This window comes from Pinus tabuliformis, chromosome 6 (assembly GCF_031772625.1).
Source record: "Pinus tabuliformis cultivar Carrire ecotype Pingquan chromosome 6, CPIR1, whole genome shotgun sequence".
Lineage (NCBI taxonomy): Eukaryota > Viridiplantae > Streptophyta > Pinopsida > Pinales > Pinaceae > Pinus > Pinus tabuliformis.
Window position 1 is genome coordinate 830,047,816 of NC_142292.1, and position 19,004 is coordinate 830,066,819.

Consider the following 19,004-nt stretch of genomic DNA (forward strand, 5'->3'; position numbering starts at 1 on the left):
GGGGTCTTGGCAAGGGATCCAGGGTTACATGCTGTCCTTTGAATCATTTTGAATTTTTACAATTTTTACAAAATTTTGAGAAATGACCTTGGCTTTAAAAACAGGGTTTTTAAATCCAAGGTAAAAATTAGATGTACAAGATGTGATGAAAATGTCATTAACTCAGAAAAATATATAAATCACACATAAAACCAGAGACACAATATTGGCGGAAAAAGGCTGAAGCCTCATGCTTCTCTCTCATTACACATTACTCATTCTCAAAATAATTGAATATAGTGTTACAAATAAATAGATGAGAGACAGTGTTCTCAAGATAGTGCGTGCTATCTTAGACACCTTTGGTTGAGATAATTTCTCCTTTGGTTGAGATAATTTCTCACCAGACACACCAATATAGGAGTTACCTAAACTAACTCCTATCTTAGAGGAACAACCCAAGAGTTAGGCACAAATTCCTAACTTGGAATATTTAATTAATTTATTTATTTTTGGATTTATTATTGTTTTATGAGAGAGTCTAACATTCCCCCCCTCAATGATAAATCCAAAAACGAGAACCATCTTCCAAGTTCTCATGTTGATCCTCAAAAACATTGCCTGAAAAAACCGCCAAAACTGGATGCTGGAAAAAACTCAAATCTGAAGAGAACATGAATCAGCTGCATGCTTGATTCATCTCTGAAGGACGCTTGACAACTCCATCATGTGCCAAGCCACAAAAGGATCCAACTGTCCTTTGCTTGAAAACAGCACCCGGTGTCCACTGACACAATTTGATGATGATTTCCCACTGGCTGAAGATGTCGAAAAACAACTTAATGTTGCTTTTGCTATGATGAAAGCTGCTCACTGCTGCTTTGGCTGTCGATCGCCCACTGGCGAATTTGCTGATGCTCACTGCTGATGACAAATGCCCACTGGCTGATGAAGATGCCCACTGGCTGCTTCACTGATGTTGTCGAGACTTTCAGTCTGACAACCACTTGTCAATTTCATTGACATTTTCCCCCCTTTGTCAGCTGAAAGGAGAGACAATATTCTCCAAAATATATTTGAACTCCCCCCCTTCAGGTGTAGGAGAGTTTCACTGTTGTACTCCCTCATTCAACTGCATGAGAGTACCATCATCTGTTCACTGCTGGCTGCACTATGTATGATTGTAGTCGGTTGTAGAACTGAGACAACCGTTTAACTGTGGATGACCATTCCCAAGGATCGATCCATTCATAATGTATCTTCAATTTGCCTGATTTTTGTTGGTTGCGACATTTTTCTGAGGAATGATTGTGGTTGCCACAATGGCAACACGGATGGAGATCAAAACACTGATCTTCCATATGACCGGCTCTTTGACAATGAGAGCACTTTGATTGGACTTCAACTTTACGTTGTGTGCAATACTGTTTGTCGGAAACTTTTGCAGAACCTGCTGAGGTGAGTGGTTCAAGAAATCCTGCACTCACAAACTTAATTGGCTTGGAATAATCTGGGATTTGTAAGTTGGTGTCATCAGGGACATATCCTAAGCCACGTCTATTCTTGTTATTTTGAATTTCTTCCAGGGCTTGATGATGGGTTTAGAAGAAATTTGAATTTGATCATGAACAACTTCAACACTTGAAGTTGTTGGGATGAATGACTTATCATCTGGATGGTTCAAAGACTTTTCTTGCAATTCATTCCTTTGAAGTTGGGACTCAAGCTGAAGAAACTCAATGGTTTCATGCGTTTGCTATAGATGCCGTGAAATATCAGCAAGAGTTTCTTTGCTGACGTGCACCATGTCTTCATCACTGGAGATGATCAAACTGTGAAGAATGTTTAACAACTGAATATGCTGCGCCATCTGAACTTGCTCACTTGAAGTCAGGCTCTCTTGTCGTAGATGTCGTGCTTTGAACTATTTCACTTTACTTGAATGACAGGCTCGCTTGCTAGGGGATTTGACTGGTACGCTCGCTTGATTTGTTGCTTATTGTACTTGCGGAGAACACTTGTTAGAACTTTCTGGAATTCAAGCTCGCTTGATGACGAACTCAACTTGCTTGATTGGTGTTAGAGTTGAACTCGTTTTGATTGCTGTGATGGTTGTTTCAAGGAGTTAAAACTCATGGACTCACTTGATTGTGCTTTAAAGGAAGGGTGTCGAACACTGTCAAAAATGCACCCAAAAAGCTTACAATGATTTCAATGATTCACTACAATGACTCAAGTCAAGACGTGGGTGTCGGTTTCAACCGAGAATGCACCCTTACAATTCAATGTGATTTGAGTTTGATTACAAGTTCAACAATGTTGATGGAGACTGTGCGCTGAAACGTTGAAGTGTACAGATTCATTAACTTGATTGTAGCGATGTAGACTTTGCTTTGAAATGCTGGAGTTTGCAGATTCATGAACTTGATTATATTGAGTGAATTTATTTGTTGAGCTAGAATGCTGATGTTGAAAACTTTGATTATTTGTTGTAGTGACGCAAATGCATGAGTTGAGCTGAATTATCCTTCCTTGCAGCTATTTTGTTACAAGTATTGTGCTTGCTTGCATTGAACTTTATGTGTGTTAAATGAGATCATTTATGTGTCAAAACTAGACACAAATCATAAGCAAAAAACATGAAGTATACACCATCATCAACACACTCTTCATGTACCTAAGATCCCCTTATTCAATTTCGGGCGGATCTAGGACACTATCACCACAAATAATATGTCTTTATTAAATTTTGGAGTACATAAGCGCTCAGCTTCACAACATCTTCATGGAATCAGAGTTCTAGAATTTTGTGAAAGAAGAAAATGTCTTCAAAAAACTACCTACACTCACTCACTCTCAAAATCTCTTTCAAAATAAAATATTACTTTGGATTACAAAAAAAATTTCTCTCAAAGAAATCCACTTATCTTCTTTCTTATGTCACTCCTTATATCTCCCAAAAGCACTCCAAAAAATTTACACTTTAAACGGCATACCTCATTACAAAAATTAAAAAAATATTTTCCACTCCTTATCTCTCCAAAACACACTTTAACTAACTTATGCCCACTCAAACATAATAAAATCTCCACTTCACATTACACCACTCATTCGTTTTTATCTCCATTTCATATTACACCACTCATTCGTTTTTATGCATCAGGCTTAAGAAAAATACAAGTAAAAGCTCACGTTTTGGAAATGTGCATTTTCCCAGCATAAAACCTTTAAAAATATTACTCCATTAAGAGGGCTTTAAAATGTTTTGACTTTGAAAATTTGATCTACCTGACGATGTGAAAGCTAGAAGAGTTGGAGGTCATTCACTTCAACGACATGATGAAAATGACATGCTTTGAATCAACGCATCAATGCTTCAATGAAACTTAAGCATTACTTGTAGTTTCCACGCGGATCAGTCAAACAATTCCATGCTTTCCTTCAGCGTTTGCGAGATTGATTGAGAATTCGGCTCTGAAAAACAGCTACAAAAGCTGAAATTCCTGCAAGACCTGTCGCGGATAAAACCGCAGATGATTCAAAAGGCGCTTTTGTTATCAGCTTCACACTTATTTCTCCCCAAAAAACACTATAATTAAAAAAAAAAACACTTTTCAATTACAGCTCCGCTTAACTTTCACTCAACTATATTCCACCATCTGCAGTGTATGCCGCAAATAAGCTATCTCCGTATGGATGCCAGGTCATGTCCTCTGGCCATCTTCTTTGTCCGGGAGATAGACAGTCAGATGTGCTAAGCAATGCTACACTCAAACCTTTTCCCTGAAGTTGCCATAGGTTTACAGTTCCATCCAATGCACTAGTTGCAAAGAGTTGCTCACTGGCAGGATTCATAACAAGACTTCGAAGTTTTCGTTTGTGCGGACTAGAGAGGAGAGTTCCTGTCTGAAAACGTAATGGTGATGGTCTTGCATTACTGCTGCCACCACGTACGCTTGAAATCAAATCCACATGCTCCTTCTGCTCTAACTTCCTCTTCGGTCGCTTCTCTTGTAAATCTCTACTTTCCAACTGAGTTAAAGATCTAGCAGCAGATATATCTCCTTTTGAGGATGACGGATTTTCAAATTGGGATGGACTCCGACTCAAAGCAGCAGCCCTTACACCAGATGTTGACAATGCCTTGTTGCCTTCAACTGGCCGCGTTGATGACCGCGTACTCACTGGCAGCAATTTTAAAAAAATGGAGAATACACTGTCCAGAACGCAGAGCAAACAGCTCTTGAACGCAAGCGCATCTCAGCTCTAGGAATTTTATCACAAGACAACACACAGGCCTCTGATCCTATGCTCTGATACCACATGATGAAAATGACATTAACTCATAAAAATATATAAATCACACATAAAACCAGAGACACAATATTGGCGGAAAAAGGCTGAAGCCTCATGCTTCTCTCTCATTACACATTACTCATTCTCAAAATAATTGAATATAGTGTTACAAATAAATAGATGAGAGACAGTGTTCTCAAGATAGTGCGTGCTATCTTAGACACCTTTGGTTGAGATAATTTCTCCTTTGGTTGAGATAATTTCTCACCAGACACACCAATATAGGAGTTACCTAAACTAACTCCTATCTTAGAGGAACAACCCAAGAGTTAGGCACAAATTCCTAACTTGGAATATTTAATTTATTTATTTATTTTTGGATTTATTATTGTTTTATGAGAGAGTCTAACAAGATGAAATCTTTAAAAGAAGCACTTTGGCAATCATCCCTCTGGCCTGCTGGGCATTTATTGACTTTTGAAGACATGACCTCGAAGACAAATTGGACCTAAACCCTAGACCTAGAATTTTGACCTCAAGACAAGACAAGTAACCTTGAAAAAGTTTAATGACTGAAACAACTTGATACAGCAGTGCCAAGAGGGGAATAAAGACACCAGCTCCTCCATCAGGGTTATGGCATGCCTAATGGAATGTAATAAGATGACACTGATGAGACACCTACTTATGCAAATGCAAAGAGCTTTGATCGCTGATGGAGGGCTACAAGACCGACTCTAACATTGGCTCCAATGGGGATGGTAGCTCCTTGGAGGTGCCAAGAACCTCAGACCTCTGGGAGAGGGGACCAGTGCCTTCATTCATTGGGCAATGGAGTCAAAAACTCAAGCTGAAATGCATGACTGAAAACTGATGATTTGACAACACAAATTGACTCTCACTCAACTAAAAACTGACTCAATACTTAAACAAAACCGACAAACTGAAAATGATTCTCAAAGTGGAGCTTATTCATCAAAACCTACTCTAACAGTTTCATTCATCACCTGATCAAGTGAAATGAAACAACCAGTGCAACCAAGTAAGTATCCCATCTGCTGTTCGAATTCTCCGCAAGTGCTCGCTTATGAAAAACAAGAGAGAACTACTGAAAGGCAACTCCCATGACAACTTAGAAACAGATCCATTGAATGATATGAATTCTCTATCCGCCTCCAAAAACACTGCATAAGGATCTTGAAGTTCAAGCACACTGGAACTTAGCTCATCCAATGGATTACTTCTCTTCTCCTCATACCATGAATGCAAACTTTGATCTGAGCCTTGTGACGAGACCTCTGCTGAAAATGACAAAGAAACCGGCTGCCGGATCAAATTCATATCAGCACATGTTTCAAGCTCACATGTAGTCAATGGAGAAAGACTTTGACTGCAAACCTCATCCAAAACATCAGCTATTGGATCATGAAAAACTTGAAAAGACTGTTGTAATGTATCCATTGAAAATGCATGACATCCTTCTAGCTGTTCATCTTTTTCTTGAGAGATTTTACGAAGATTCTGCCTTATAAACTGAAATTCTTCGAAACAAAAGGGTATAGAATCTTCCTGCATCATCAAATCGTGTATTTCGTCTTCCACAACTTCATCTGTAATCTGTCCTTCAATTTCATTTGGTGGCTGTAAATCTGATGCTACAGGCTGCTCAAGAATTTTGTTATCTGTCTCATCCTCAACATTAACACTGAGAGATTGCTGATTTGTTATAGGTTGTTCATTTGAAGATTTACTATGCAATCTACCCTTCAAAAACTGAAATGATTCAAAACAGAATGGTACGGAGTCACCTTGAATCATTAAATCATGTGTGTGCACTTCCAAGTCTTCAGCCGCAACTTGACAATCAATGGCTTTCGGGGGTTGCAAATCTGAATATGAGAAGTCTTGAACAAAATTTCCATTGCTCTCAAGATGATTCAAATCAAGACTTGTTGACATTTGATTTCTGATTGCATGGTAGTTATCTCTGATGAACTGAAACGAATCAAAACAAAAAGGCAAATATCCTTCACTTACTTCAAACTTTGATGCACTTTCCTCGGCAATGTCATAGCTGATATGTGATGGCTGAACATTGTATTCAAGCTGCTGAAAATGAACTTTTTCCTCCTCCCACAAACTAGCTGCTGATTTGTCGGCAAGATTAGCTTCTCTTTGGAGAACATAATCATCATCATACTGATCAAACTGAGGCAAATCATCAGTATAAAAGACATCATCAAGCATGCAGGTCATATCAACAGTTCTTTCTTCTCCAAGGTGATCTACAAAACAATCATTATCAAATCTATGACAACTAGGATAAGAAAGAAAATGTTTTGGATCAGCAACTTTTTCCTTTTCAATCAGCGAGCCTTGAACTTGAACATCATAATCATTCCTTGTGTTGATCTTGTCCATCATCTTTTCCAGTGCACTTACCAAAATGTCAAGCTTCACCTCTAGAGATGTCGATTCGGCCGGATCTATGTTTTTCATCTCTTCTTCCTTCAACCTTGCCCTTCGGATCAGCAGATGCGCCTCTACATTTACTGCACGATTTTGCATCTCGTGAAGTGTTGCAATATCCCTTTCTCTCAGCTGAAACTCCATCTCCGGATCAAAGGCACCCGGATAGTGCAAGAGAGCAGATCTAGGAGAAGGTCTAATATCAACTGGCATCGAATAATAAACTTGGTTAAATCTGGCTGAAAATTGTTGTACTGTCTCCCCTGGTAGTCTTTTCGGCTGGTTATACTCTTCTATAATCAAGAAAAGGTTTTGTCTGATCATCCACCTGTCGAGAAAAACTTTGACAAACTGCTGGAAATCTGAAATGCTTGCATCAGGCAGGGTTTTGAACCAACTCTTCACTTTGGCTTGCAAAGAAAGAGCAAAAAGCCTAATACTAGCATCTTCATCATCAACTTCAAAAAGATCTAGAAAATTCTCAAAACTCTGCACATGTTGCTCAGCGTTGACATTCTTACATTCACCATCAAACCTCGGCAAGTATAGATCATAGTTTTTGGGGAAAGCATGAAGAACAGGATGTAAAACAAGAGGTTTATACCGATCTGGAATTTTACAAGGTGTAGGGGTATGTACAGCAGGTATAGAATCTGTCTTGGTCTTTTGAGGTTCATCAATTCGAAGATGGTCACCACAAAATTTAGAAGAAAGGTCTTGATCAAGCTGAAAGGCATGCAAATCTTTGGTTTTCACAATCTTCAAAGGGAAAGAATCAACTGCAGGCCGAGGATCTTTTCTCAAGCATAGTGTACTTTGCAAAGCCTTCTTGACATTCTTGGGAAAGGGAAAAGAGAAGAAATAATTTATGACAAAGAAAAAAACAACTTGGATGAAATTCCAACTTGAATACTTGATCTGTCCATGTTGTCCTTTCATGTTTTTGCTGGTCGGGATCATCCTCCAGTGGAGTCTTTGGATCTGATCTTGAAAATGATTTAGAGTCGCCAAGTGAATTATTTCAGCCTTTCAAGTGTCTGATCGTTGTCCACCATCAAAAATCAGATCTGAACTTGATACATGTACTGGGGTAAAATTCAATCGAAGTGTTGTTTTCACAAGCTCGCGGAGATTGACTGAAGCAGCGTTTATCTACTTCCGCTTATGCAAAGCAAAAGCGTTTCGAAGGCTACCTGTGTAACTTCAGGCTCCATCTAAGACTTATGAAGCAAACACATCAATGAGCAAACGATTAGTTTGTTCTTTCCCAGTATGGTCGCCAGTATGTTAGCGCTTGAAATTTCACCTCAGGCTGAGAAAGGTAAACCTCAAGGCAACATCAAACCACTTAGCCTCGTAGCTAGCCCTACGGGGCAGGAGAGGGCTCTCTCCGGTCTATCTCGATAAAGATCTTCAATGGGCGAGATAACCAATAGGGTAACACTGATTTTAGGCTAGTAAACTGATCAAAAGGGTTGATTTGGGATTTTTGGGGTTTTTGGTGGAAAATTGGGGAATGACAATTTCAGGTGCGGGGATTGGACACAGTTTTTGCATGGGGTTCTTTGGGGCGAGGTAGTAAACAGTATTGATGCTTTTAATAGAGATGGATGGATGAGAATGACCAGTGAGGAGTTAAAGAGAGCAAGCAATAACCTTGAGTTCCCTTTAAACAGTCGAAAACATTGATATTAAGCAAACTTAAAAGCAGAGCATGACAGTCATGAGTTCTACTTTAACACTTCATTTCCCTAATGTGCAGAAGGAAAAGTAAGGAAATGATTCACATAACACACTTACAAGTACAAAGAGAAACACACCATCAATACATGTGACCACAAGAATCCCAAAAAGGACTGCAAAACCCTGGTCTTCCTTTGCCAAAAATTGCAGAGATACAGTGAGTAATACAATAAGAGCTTCTCCCTCAAGAGTCCAACCTTCCAACCCCTGAAAATGACTAAGAAAATACATAATATAGGCAAGCTAACACCTTTCCTTGCCTCTAGGGGTCGAGCTCATCATCCTAGGAGCTGTTTCAACCAATTCTAAACTGAGCACTAAAATCTAGGCAGTCAAAACAACTTGCCTCTATAAGCTAGGAAACCAATTCATTCATTAAATGTTTGTTATTTCATGAATGAATCTTCTAGAAGAGATACATAAGTGTAAAAGTGTCATAAAATTACATCATTTACAACAAGGAGGATAAAAATCAACTCCAAAAGTCAAACATAGTCAAAACTGCGTTTTGCTGAGCTGTAGGCTGAAATCCTGAGCAATTTGCCTGACGAGTCGCGCGCCAAATCCTGACGGGTCGTGCGTCTTTGAGAGCACTTTTGGGGCACTTTCAGGTGTCCAAATTAGGCAAGAGTAGGCTTGTTGGAAAGGTTTGTGAGTCTACTTTCCAACCCAACTAGAATTTCTGAATTTGGTTGTCATTTGCCCCTCCAAAATTGCAATCTCCCAAGACTGCTTTCTGTGTGTCAAAAATGTGGCAGAAAGTCATTTTTTGCTTGTTTTTTGACTTTCAGGAGGCCCAAAACTTCATAAAATCTCTTGGAAATGGGTGAGCATGTGTAATTTTTCATGCAAAATCCAGAAATGCTGAGTTTTTTGAAAATAGAGTTGCCAAGCGAAAGGGTCGCGCGGGGGGTGAGACCCGTTGAGGGGACAAAACCTGTTTTTTGCCTGAAAAAACCAAAAATGACCCAAAATGCTCAAAATTTCTTGGAATTTGTGTTGGGGCTGAGCTATTTAGTGGCATGCTCCTTCAAGGAAGCCTCGGCCAAGATGTGGAGGGGGTCGGACCTTTTTCTTCGTTTTTGTGCTTTGGCCAACCGCCTTTGGAGCACCTTCATTTTTGCCTTGCATACGTGCATTTGGGCCCAATAGTGGTTTTTCATGTTCCGGAGCAGGCTCAACTTCTGGTGTTGACTCACGATCATCACTTTGCTCATAGTCGGTTTCGGTTTCTGACATGGTTTCAGGGGCAAAGTGGCTGAAATGTACTGCTGCTTCTGCTTTGAAATCTGTTGTTTTAACTATTTTGAAATGTTGTTTCAAGGGGACAAGTAGCACAAGGGAAATGTTAGGGAAGGGAGACTTGGAAGGGAAATTAGGAAAAATATATGAAACAGGGAGTTTAGGGGAAGAATTATGACATATACATCATCATACAATTTCATTTGCAAGGATGTTATGAGAGGTAGGGTTTAGGGTTTGATTTTTATTTCTTAGGGAAGAGGGGTAGGGTTTAGGGCTTTTCACCAATTTTGCAAGGGAAATTTACATAGAAAGACAAGGAAAAAGAAATGGGAAATGGGGAAAAAAATGATAACAAGGGGATACAAAAATGATAACAAGGGGATACCTTAAAACAGCATATAAACCCTAGCCATTTTTACAATTTTAAACCAAAGCAAAGTGGAGCTTTTCATTTGCAAATGGAGACCTTTGAAAATGCACTCATGATTTCCTTTAACCATAACAAGCAACAAATTTTTGAGTTGGAGGGCCTACCTCACACAATTCGGCGATTTTGTGGCTACTTGGTGAATTTACAGGCAGTTTTACAATGAAGGTGCTGACGGGTCGCGCGCCTCACCCAACGGGTCGCGCGCCTCTTACGGGTCGCACCCATTACAATTTTGCACTGTCGGAGGGCGCTCAACGGGTCGCGCGCCTCTGCAACTCACAACTTCGGCTCGAACTCACTTGCAATCACTTGCTCAATGACTTGGATGCACAATGAGGCTCGATGGAGGGAAATTGGGGTTTTTATAACTTTATTTGAATTAATTTCATATCATAACCCACTTTATAATGTTTTTCTTTGACACTTTATAAACTTGACTTTTTGGTTTCCTTTTGTCCTGAAATTGATTGGTTTGATGTTTTTCCTTGATAATTTTTGCAGGGATAGCTTCTGAGGGGTATTGGCAAGGGAGCCAAGGTTACATGCTGTCCTTTGAATCATTTTGAATTTTTACAATTTTTACAAAATTTTGAGAAATGACCTTGGCTTTAAAAACAGGGTTTTTAAATCCAAGGTAAAAATTAGTTGTACAAGATGAAATCTTTAAAAGAAGCACTTTGGCAATCATCCCTCTAGCCTGCTGGGCATTTATTGACTTTTGAAGACATGACCTCGAAGACAAATTGGACCTAAACCCTAGACCTAGAATTTTGACCTCAAGACAAGACAAGTAACCTTGAAAAAGTTTAATGACTGAAACAACTTGATCCAGCAGTGCCAAGAGGGGAATAAAGACACCAACTCCTCCATCAGGGTTATGGCATGCCTAATGGAATGCAATAAGATGACACTGATGAGACACCTACTTATGAAAATGCAAAGAGCTTTGATCGCTGATGAAGGGCTACTAGACTGACTCTAACACTTGGGATGGACAATGTCTGAATGTCTTGAACCCTTGCTGCATCAATATTCACACCTTCAACAAAAACAATATGTCCCAAAAGTTTGCCTTCTTCTAGAGCAAACTGTGACTTCTTTGGGTTCACTGAAATTCCAAACTATTTGCACTTTAGGAAGACCTTCCTCAAGTGTTGTAAATGGTCTTTGTGGCTGCTGGAGAAGACTATTATGTCATCGAGATAAACAAGGACAAACTTGTCCTTATCTCCTACAAAGACTATGTCCATGGCCCTCTCAAAAGTAGCCCCAGCATTCATCAGTCTGAAAGGCATCTTGGAGTACATGAAAGTGCCCCAAGGAGTAGTGAAGGCAGTCTTTTCCTAATCTTTAGGATGTACAGCTATCTGATTGTAACCTGAAAATCCATCTAAGAAAGACATAACTCTGGCCCCTGAAACTCTTTGCAGCAAGTGTTCCATCTTGGGCAGGGGATAGTTATCTTTTTTAGAGCACTTGTTTAGATTTTTGAAGTCAACACAAAGCCTAATTTCTCCATTTTTCTTTCTTACCACCACAAGGTTGGCTATCCACTTTGAATACCTTAGGGGGACTATGATTTTGGTAGCGAACAGCTTCTTGATTTCTTTCTCAATCAAAGGCAATAAGAGAGGGCTGATAGGTCTTAATTTTTGCTTAAAAGGGATGGTGTTCTTTTCTAGCGGGATCTTATGCTGAATGATGTCTGCATCATAGGTTTTAAGCTCATTGTATTCCCAGGAAAAAATGTCAGCGAACTACTTCATGAGGGTGCAATAGTTGAAATTCTGGGCAGAGGATAAATGCGTGGACATATTTATGTTTTTTGGACAAGCTGGGCTTCCTATATTGTGTTTACAAAAAGCAGACTCATTCTCTGTTTTGGCCACATTATAGGGCACGTCATTATGATTGAAAAGCCTCTCTAGAGGCACCAATCCTTTTGGTATGTGATTACTGGGCAGCTGGACGATGCTTCTTTGGCCAATTTCACTTTTCAACTTGGACTGGCTGCATTCTTCCATGGTTTCGTTTTCCTGATCGATGCGCGTTTCAAAAAATTCCCCAACGACTTGCAAAAACCTGTTAATTTCCTCATCATCTTCAAAAACCCTCCAATATTTGACATTTTCAAGCAGAGACGATCTATATTTTACCTGAACTTCATATGTCAATTTAGGAGGCAAAGGAGGAATAAACATGCTAGCAGAGACAGCAAGGGAGTCGAAAAGCTAGTTCTTCATTCTTGGAATATAAGAAATACTGAAATTATTGAAAGAGTCCTTGATTCTCCATACCTCATCTCTGTATGCCTTCAGCCTTGGATGCTTAGCTTGGAAAGTTTTATTTACCTACTGAATAATGAGGTTTGCGTCCCCAAACACTTTCAGGCCTTTGATACCCATTTCTTTAGCAGCGCTCAAGCCTAGAATCAAAGCTTCATACTCTGCGATGTTGTTCGTGACCTGAAAGGTTAATTTGAAAGATAAATGGATGTATTCCTATGTTGGGTACACAAAGACTACACCCGCCCCTGCAGCATCTTTAGAGCAAGCCCCATGAAAAAACATATCCCAAACCTGTGGGTTTTCTTCCTTTGCGATCTGGCAAACTGGTTTCTTGAGCTGCGTGGAGGCCAACTGAGATTCTTCAATATGAAGAATTCAAGCTCCAAAATCGGTGTCGATATCATATATGGGATGATTGGTGGGATTCCTTTCATCGCTGATTATATAAGCCAACTGTGCCTCTTTGTATAATCTCTTGCTCTCACCTCCGAAAACTGGGACAATAGCATAAGACAAATCATTTTGTAATGATCCACCTAGTCTCTTGATCCAACCTCTGGAAAGTAACATACCAAATTTGGGGGGTACATCTGCCACCACAATATCCATCCTCATGCTTTTCATAGGCAACTGAGACAAAGTGATGGGTAGGTCCTTGATTAATCCCAGACATTGTAGTTTTCTAGAGTCAAAAGAGAACAGGTCATGATAAGGCTTTGTGATGTCAAGACCCAACTCATCCATGACAGCCTTAGGCATTAGATTATGACTGGCTCCATTGTCCAAAAGGCAGTTGTGAAGGATTTTATCATGAATAGTCAGAGAGACATAGAATGATGGTAAGTTGTCTTCACAATTTTCAATCATTGGGCTGAGAATAACAGCTGGCTTGTCATCTTGCAGATTTACACAGTCAGTGGAGGCTTGGATGGCTTTAGGCTCAAGGGCCTCAACAATGGATCTTTTGAAGCACTCATTCTTCAGTAGTTCAATCAGAGGCATAGGTATTCTTAACTTCTGAATTTCTGAGTGAAAATTGAAAGGAGAAAAGGACTTTTCAAGACCTCTTACCTCATGAGCTGGAGCATTGAGGATGATGGGATTAACTGTTGGTTGCTTCTGCTTATTAGCTTGTTGTACTGTAGGGACAGTAGCTCTTTGAATAGGAGTTTCCTTGGCATTATTTACCTTTGACCTCAGATTATATCTTTGTTGATCTACAGTTTGTAGAGCAACTTCAACATCCCATTCTTGGTTAATCTAGTCATTGAATAATGACCTTTCATAGGCTGCTGAGGTCAAAAAGGAGGCATTTCCTTTGTCTTCCAAACAATGGATCTCATCCTCTTCTTCAAACTACTCTACTTCCATGACTGATTTTGAAAAGGAGCCCTCACCCTTTGGTCTTCATTAGCATCTTTGTTTCTTTGCAAAATCTGCAACTGCTCATTAGTTCTTCTATATGGATTTGGATTTGGATTTCTAAGAGCAAAGGTATTAGGAGCTCTCCCTTCCCTGCGTGCTGCTCAACCTTTAGTTTGGAGATTTCAGAGGCTAATGACTCTATCATTTTGGTCATTTTATCTACCTTAGGATCAGAGGATGATGAAGACTCGCCCCTTTGTCTTCTTCTATCAACATTTCCCTTGAGCTTCTCTGTAGCCATGATGTTTTATTTCACTTCCAAGGCTGCATCCTGCATGTCAGCCAAAGTAGCACATCTCCTCTCCCTCAACAGTAGGCAGAAGTCAGAATCAAAAGCACTGGCATAGGTGAGTTTAGCAGAGGTAGTAGTAGGTTTTACTTCAGCTGGTATCTTGTTGTACATACAGTTAAACCTCTTATTAAAATCAAATAGCAACTCACCATTTTCCCTCTTTAAGTTCCAAAACTCAGTGTGGTAGTAGAGGAGATCCTTCTTATCCCCGCAATGCTTTAGGAATGCATCATCTAAAGCTTCAATATCTGCTATAGATCTTGGGGTTAGTTCTCTGAACCACTTTCTAGTCTCTCCATCTAGGCTTTGGACAAAGACTCTCATCCACACATCATCCTCACTAATGTCCAGATTATCAGCATAGCTATAGAATGACTCAAGATGTTCTTCAGCAGTAAGACCTTCAGTCCCAGTGAACTTAGGCCTATAACTCTGATATTCTCCAGTAGGCATTGCATTCAAAGGAGTGGGCAATATTAGAGGTCCATACCTAGCAGCTATGATTCTTTCCATTTTGGTAGGTGCTTGTGGGCCTGCCATAGCTGTGGTGGCTAAAAGAGTACTGGCAGTCTGAATGATAGAGGGCTGAGGATTGACTGACAGGACTAAAGGAGTCTGATGGATAGGAGGTGAGGTTTCCTTTGGGCTTAAAGCAAAAGGAGAACCTAAAGATTAAGGAGCTTTATGAATCTCTGAGAGTTTTTCTTCACTGCTAGTATTAGATGTTATACTCTCAACATGTATTTGTTCTATTGCAGGATTTTCCTGAAGAGATATAGAATATTGTTTAGGTTTACCTGAACCTGATGCTCCTTTCTACAGAGCCTCTCTTTCTTTGATGATCTTTCCAGGGTCAGGTACAGGGTCAACTTGTGGCTTCTGAGGATTTCTTCGAGTATGCCTCACAAACTGAGCCAGAACTATGAAGTGGAGTCGCCAAGAGGTTCGGCCTCTAGTAGAGTCGCCAAATAGATGATTACAACCAAAAAAGTGCCTAGACTTTGTCTATCATCAAAGCTAGATCTATGTCGTTTCCCAGGGAATCTGAGCTTTAGTTTCCTCTCCTCGGTAGCGATGCCAATTATGTTAGCACTCCAAGAAACTCTCTTAAGTTGCAGCTCGGAGATGCCTGGTGTAGAGCTATAAAAAGGGTCTCTTTCACCTCTAATTACCTCACATTAATATGTCAATCCGGGAACATTTCGTTATTTCAAAGAGTGTCTTAGTCTGAGGCTATCATTTGCCAGAGTAATGCTAGTAGTACAGTGTTCAGAAATACAAGAGTAAATGGATGATTGTCTACAGCTTAACCACTTCAAAAGATTAAATCACACCTTCAAAAGACTAAGCAACTTATCAATCAAGGGTTCGGTAGCAATAACCCATCCCTTTGGAAACTGATGGAAAAGGAAATCAGAGAACAGATCATGGATCTGGGAGCCAGACAGTAGATGTCAATGCTCACTACAGTCTGAAATCATTCTTCACGCCAATACCAGGAATTGGAACAGCAAATAAGAAATCGAACAGCAAGTCTAAAATGGAACAGCAAATCCGAAATGGAACAGCAAATTTGAAATGGAACAGCAGCTAAGAAATAGAATAGCAACTAAGTCTCACAAGCAGTAACTTCTTAGTCTATCAAATCAAATGCATTAATCGTAATCTACAGGAATCAAACGGCAATCTTTCACTCTTAAGGGTGGATTGAATAACACACACCAACAGAATAGCATTGATTACTGATAAATTATGGAACAGCGCTTGAAAACCATATACGCACACAGCACACTTAAATAGTAATCTGATCCAAGTATCAATCTCAGTTAGAAAGAATACGACTACATTTCAAAATAGAACAGCATTGTTCATAAATCCAACAATCACAAAGAACATAACTTCCAAGATGAATTCTGTAACGTTAATTAACAAGTGCATAGCACAAAAGCTCTGTAATGGAACAATAACAGTATTCTGTAAAGACTAGCAGTATTAGATCAACTCTTAAAAGAACAGTAATATGATGTAGAGTCAATACAATTGTTCTGTCTGTAGAAGCCTTAATGAATTAAACATAACAGAGCATGTGATGTAAACTTATAAAACACACCAGATTACCAAATGACGTCGATAGGCAAACCACACATAAACCAAACGTAATAATACAGGAGCAAGTGTCCTCCAGGGCCGGGCCCTTAGCCTCCAGGGATACACCGCTTAAAGTTATTCCAGACTCAGAGATGAAATAATAACCAGGTTTGTATTAATGCATAGAGCAGAATTACAATAAACCAGTTCTTAACGAGACTCCATGATCAAAGTTTTGATCTTAAAGGAAATTACATAAAAGCATAACCGTTTCTAACTTTCCCCTGAGCTAACAGTGCTGCCCCTTTTATAAGGGTGACGGTGGAGATATCTAAGTGCAGAAATAGATAAAACAACGATCCCTCAGGATCAAGGATCCTAAGGGATTCATCAAACCGTTAGTCCTCAGTCATTTCTTTTCTCTCCTGTGCCGAGCTGATATCTCCACCTCCTTTCCCGGGCTGATTCGCTTTGATTTGCTTTGCCTTGTTTACATTCGGTCTCCCGTCAAAGGGACAGCGGTTAACCCGTCCTTGTCCTTTCCTTTGGAACGGAAACTTCTCGTTTTTCCTCCTTTCTGCATAAGGAAATGATAATTGTCAACGTTTTCGTCTTTCATATTAATCTCACATGGTCTATATAATTCTTTATCATTTTCCTAGTTCATGATGCAAAAGGTTTGTAAATTTCAATGAAAAAATACTGAAATAATCATCAAAAACATACCTTCTTTAGTACTCCACACACCCCCCTGCTTACCCTGTTTCATGCCCTCATGAAAACATTGTAGTTGACATGTAAGGCAGTGAGAGAATAGGCTGGAGATGGAATCTCATGTGGAGGCCTACAGCCATGATGAGTAACTAGGTGGTCAAAGAAATGGCCTGTCTGACCCTCAGGCATCTCATACAGGTCTTGGTATCCGGGTGCAGGGTGCCAAATAATTGGACTCCGAAACCTATATCCTAACCAGGATGGCCCTGCCCTCAAAACGATTTCGCCATAGAGGTGCAAGCGGTTGGCAGCTAATTTAAAATTCTCATACTTAAACGGTTCCCTGAGCTGGATATTCGGATTAGAGATTTGATACCGAAATTTAGCTGCATCAATGGCAAGGTCTTTGATAGAGAAAAAGTATTCTAATCCTTGTTGAATGAGTGCCTCATGCATGGGTCCTAATGCTTCAATTACACCCGGAGTCTTCATGAGGTTTCTATGTGCTCCCCACAACTGTACTAGGTCCCTAGGCTCAACCCTTACCCACAAATCTAGTCTATTTTCTTGCCTTTGGAAAGTATTATAGGCTTTAAGCCATTTAATTTGATTAACCCCAAATGAGATGAACACCTGCAATTGGATATCCCCAACAAAAGGGCCAGGGTTCAGCTCAGTCTCCTGGTCTAATACAAGGTTATGTAAATAGAACTCACACAGTAGTCTCTGGACTTTTACCCCGTAGTGCTTACAGCAGTCTATAAAATCATTGACAGTGTTAATTTGTATGGGAGCACCTACTTTAACAGCCTTTATTTTTAGTTGCAAATACCGTTCCAGTAGAAACAAGGCATAATTCTTGGCAGGGGCTCTACATGCTAAGACGTCATTGTATAAAGAACACAAGGTATCCATCTGCTTGATAACTATATCTAACCTACGAGTTATCTTTGCGACTTTCTCTTGTTCCCTTCGCCACCCTTCAAAGGCCTGGCTTTCGGATAGATTGACGTTCCTAAGCTGCTACTGTAGCTCTTCATACTTTTCGCAAGGGACCGTTTGCTCCCTAATCTTTTCTGCTTCTTGCTGAGCTTGCTTGAAACCCTTTTGTAGGGTTACTGTTTTTGGATCTCTCCTCCATGCGGCAGTGGAGGCCGAGAGTTTTACCTGAACCTTCCTATTGCGTTGCTTTGAGTTCATAACCCTTATCACTCCCGAAAGTGGTGCCTCCGTCTGAATTTCCTTATCACGGGTCATCATCTCATCCATTTCTATCTTAACGTGGATATCAGTCCATTGTTGTTCCTTTTCTATTAGAACAGCAATCTGTTTCACAGCATCAATTAGAACAGCAGCCTGGTTTTCGACAGGGTTTTGAACAGCAGGATGGATTCTGGTCCTCCGCCCCTTTGCCTTGAGGGGTTTTGTTGGAGTGGTCACATTTTTCCTTCTTGAAGTCCTTTTTACCCTTTGCCTTGCTTTTAGAATCCTAATCTGCTGGTGGAGCTGGACTATTATATTCAATAATCTTTGTTGTTCCTTTCGCAGTTCTTTAATTTCCAAAATTTCCTTAGAAGGAACAGCAGGCTGTTCACTGCAACCTGGACTGTGACTAATTCCTGGATTTTCCTTCTGGGGTGTTTCTTCACTGTTCTGCTCTGGCTATTCCGGGGCAAGAACCCTAACTAGTTCTGTTATTTCTTGGGCGACCTCTCTTTCTGCCCCTATTTCCTTCGGAATTTCTTCTGGTGTCTTCTGGTTAGGAACGGATTGTTCCTGTTCAGTATCCCCTATCATCTTTTCATCATGAACAGGCAGATTCTCTTCTTCTGCCTCCTTTGCATGTGGTTCTTCAGGTGCATTTTCCTCCTGGGGTTTCTTTCTGGCATGGAGGTCTGATGGACTGGAAGGTTGGCCATATTCACCCATATTGGCCAAGACTTCAGCCAATTTGTCTTCTCCCACTGGGTCCTGCAATGGGCTACCTTCCTGTTGTTCCGTTTCCTCCTCCTGCTCGGATTTCTCGGCTTCTTCT

The 19,004-nt window shown here is 40.1% G+C and overlaps 1 protein-coding gene across 1 annotated transcript in view; it reads right to left on the minus strand.

Annotated features, from left to right (window-relative positions):
• Positions 1-3,624: 3,624 nt before the first annotated feature.
• The window catches only part of LOC149261400 (uncharacterized), a 57,630-nt gene continuing 42,250 nt past the window's right edge, over positions 3,625-19,004 (minus strand). The window contains exon 2 of the mRNA XM_089369000.1: positions 3,625-4,163. Within this exon, the coding sequence (XP_089225126.1) occupies positions 3,625-4,163 (539 nt within the window). The remainder of the gene's footprint in view (positions 4,164-19,004) is intronic.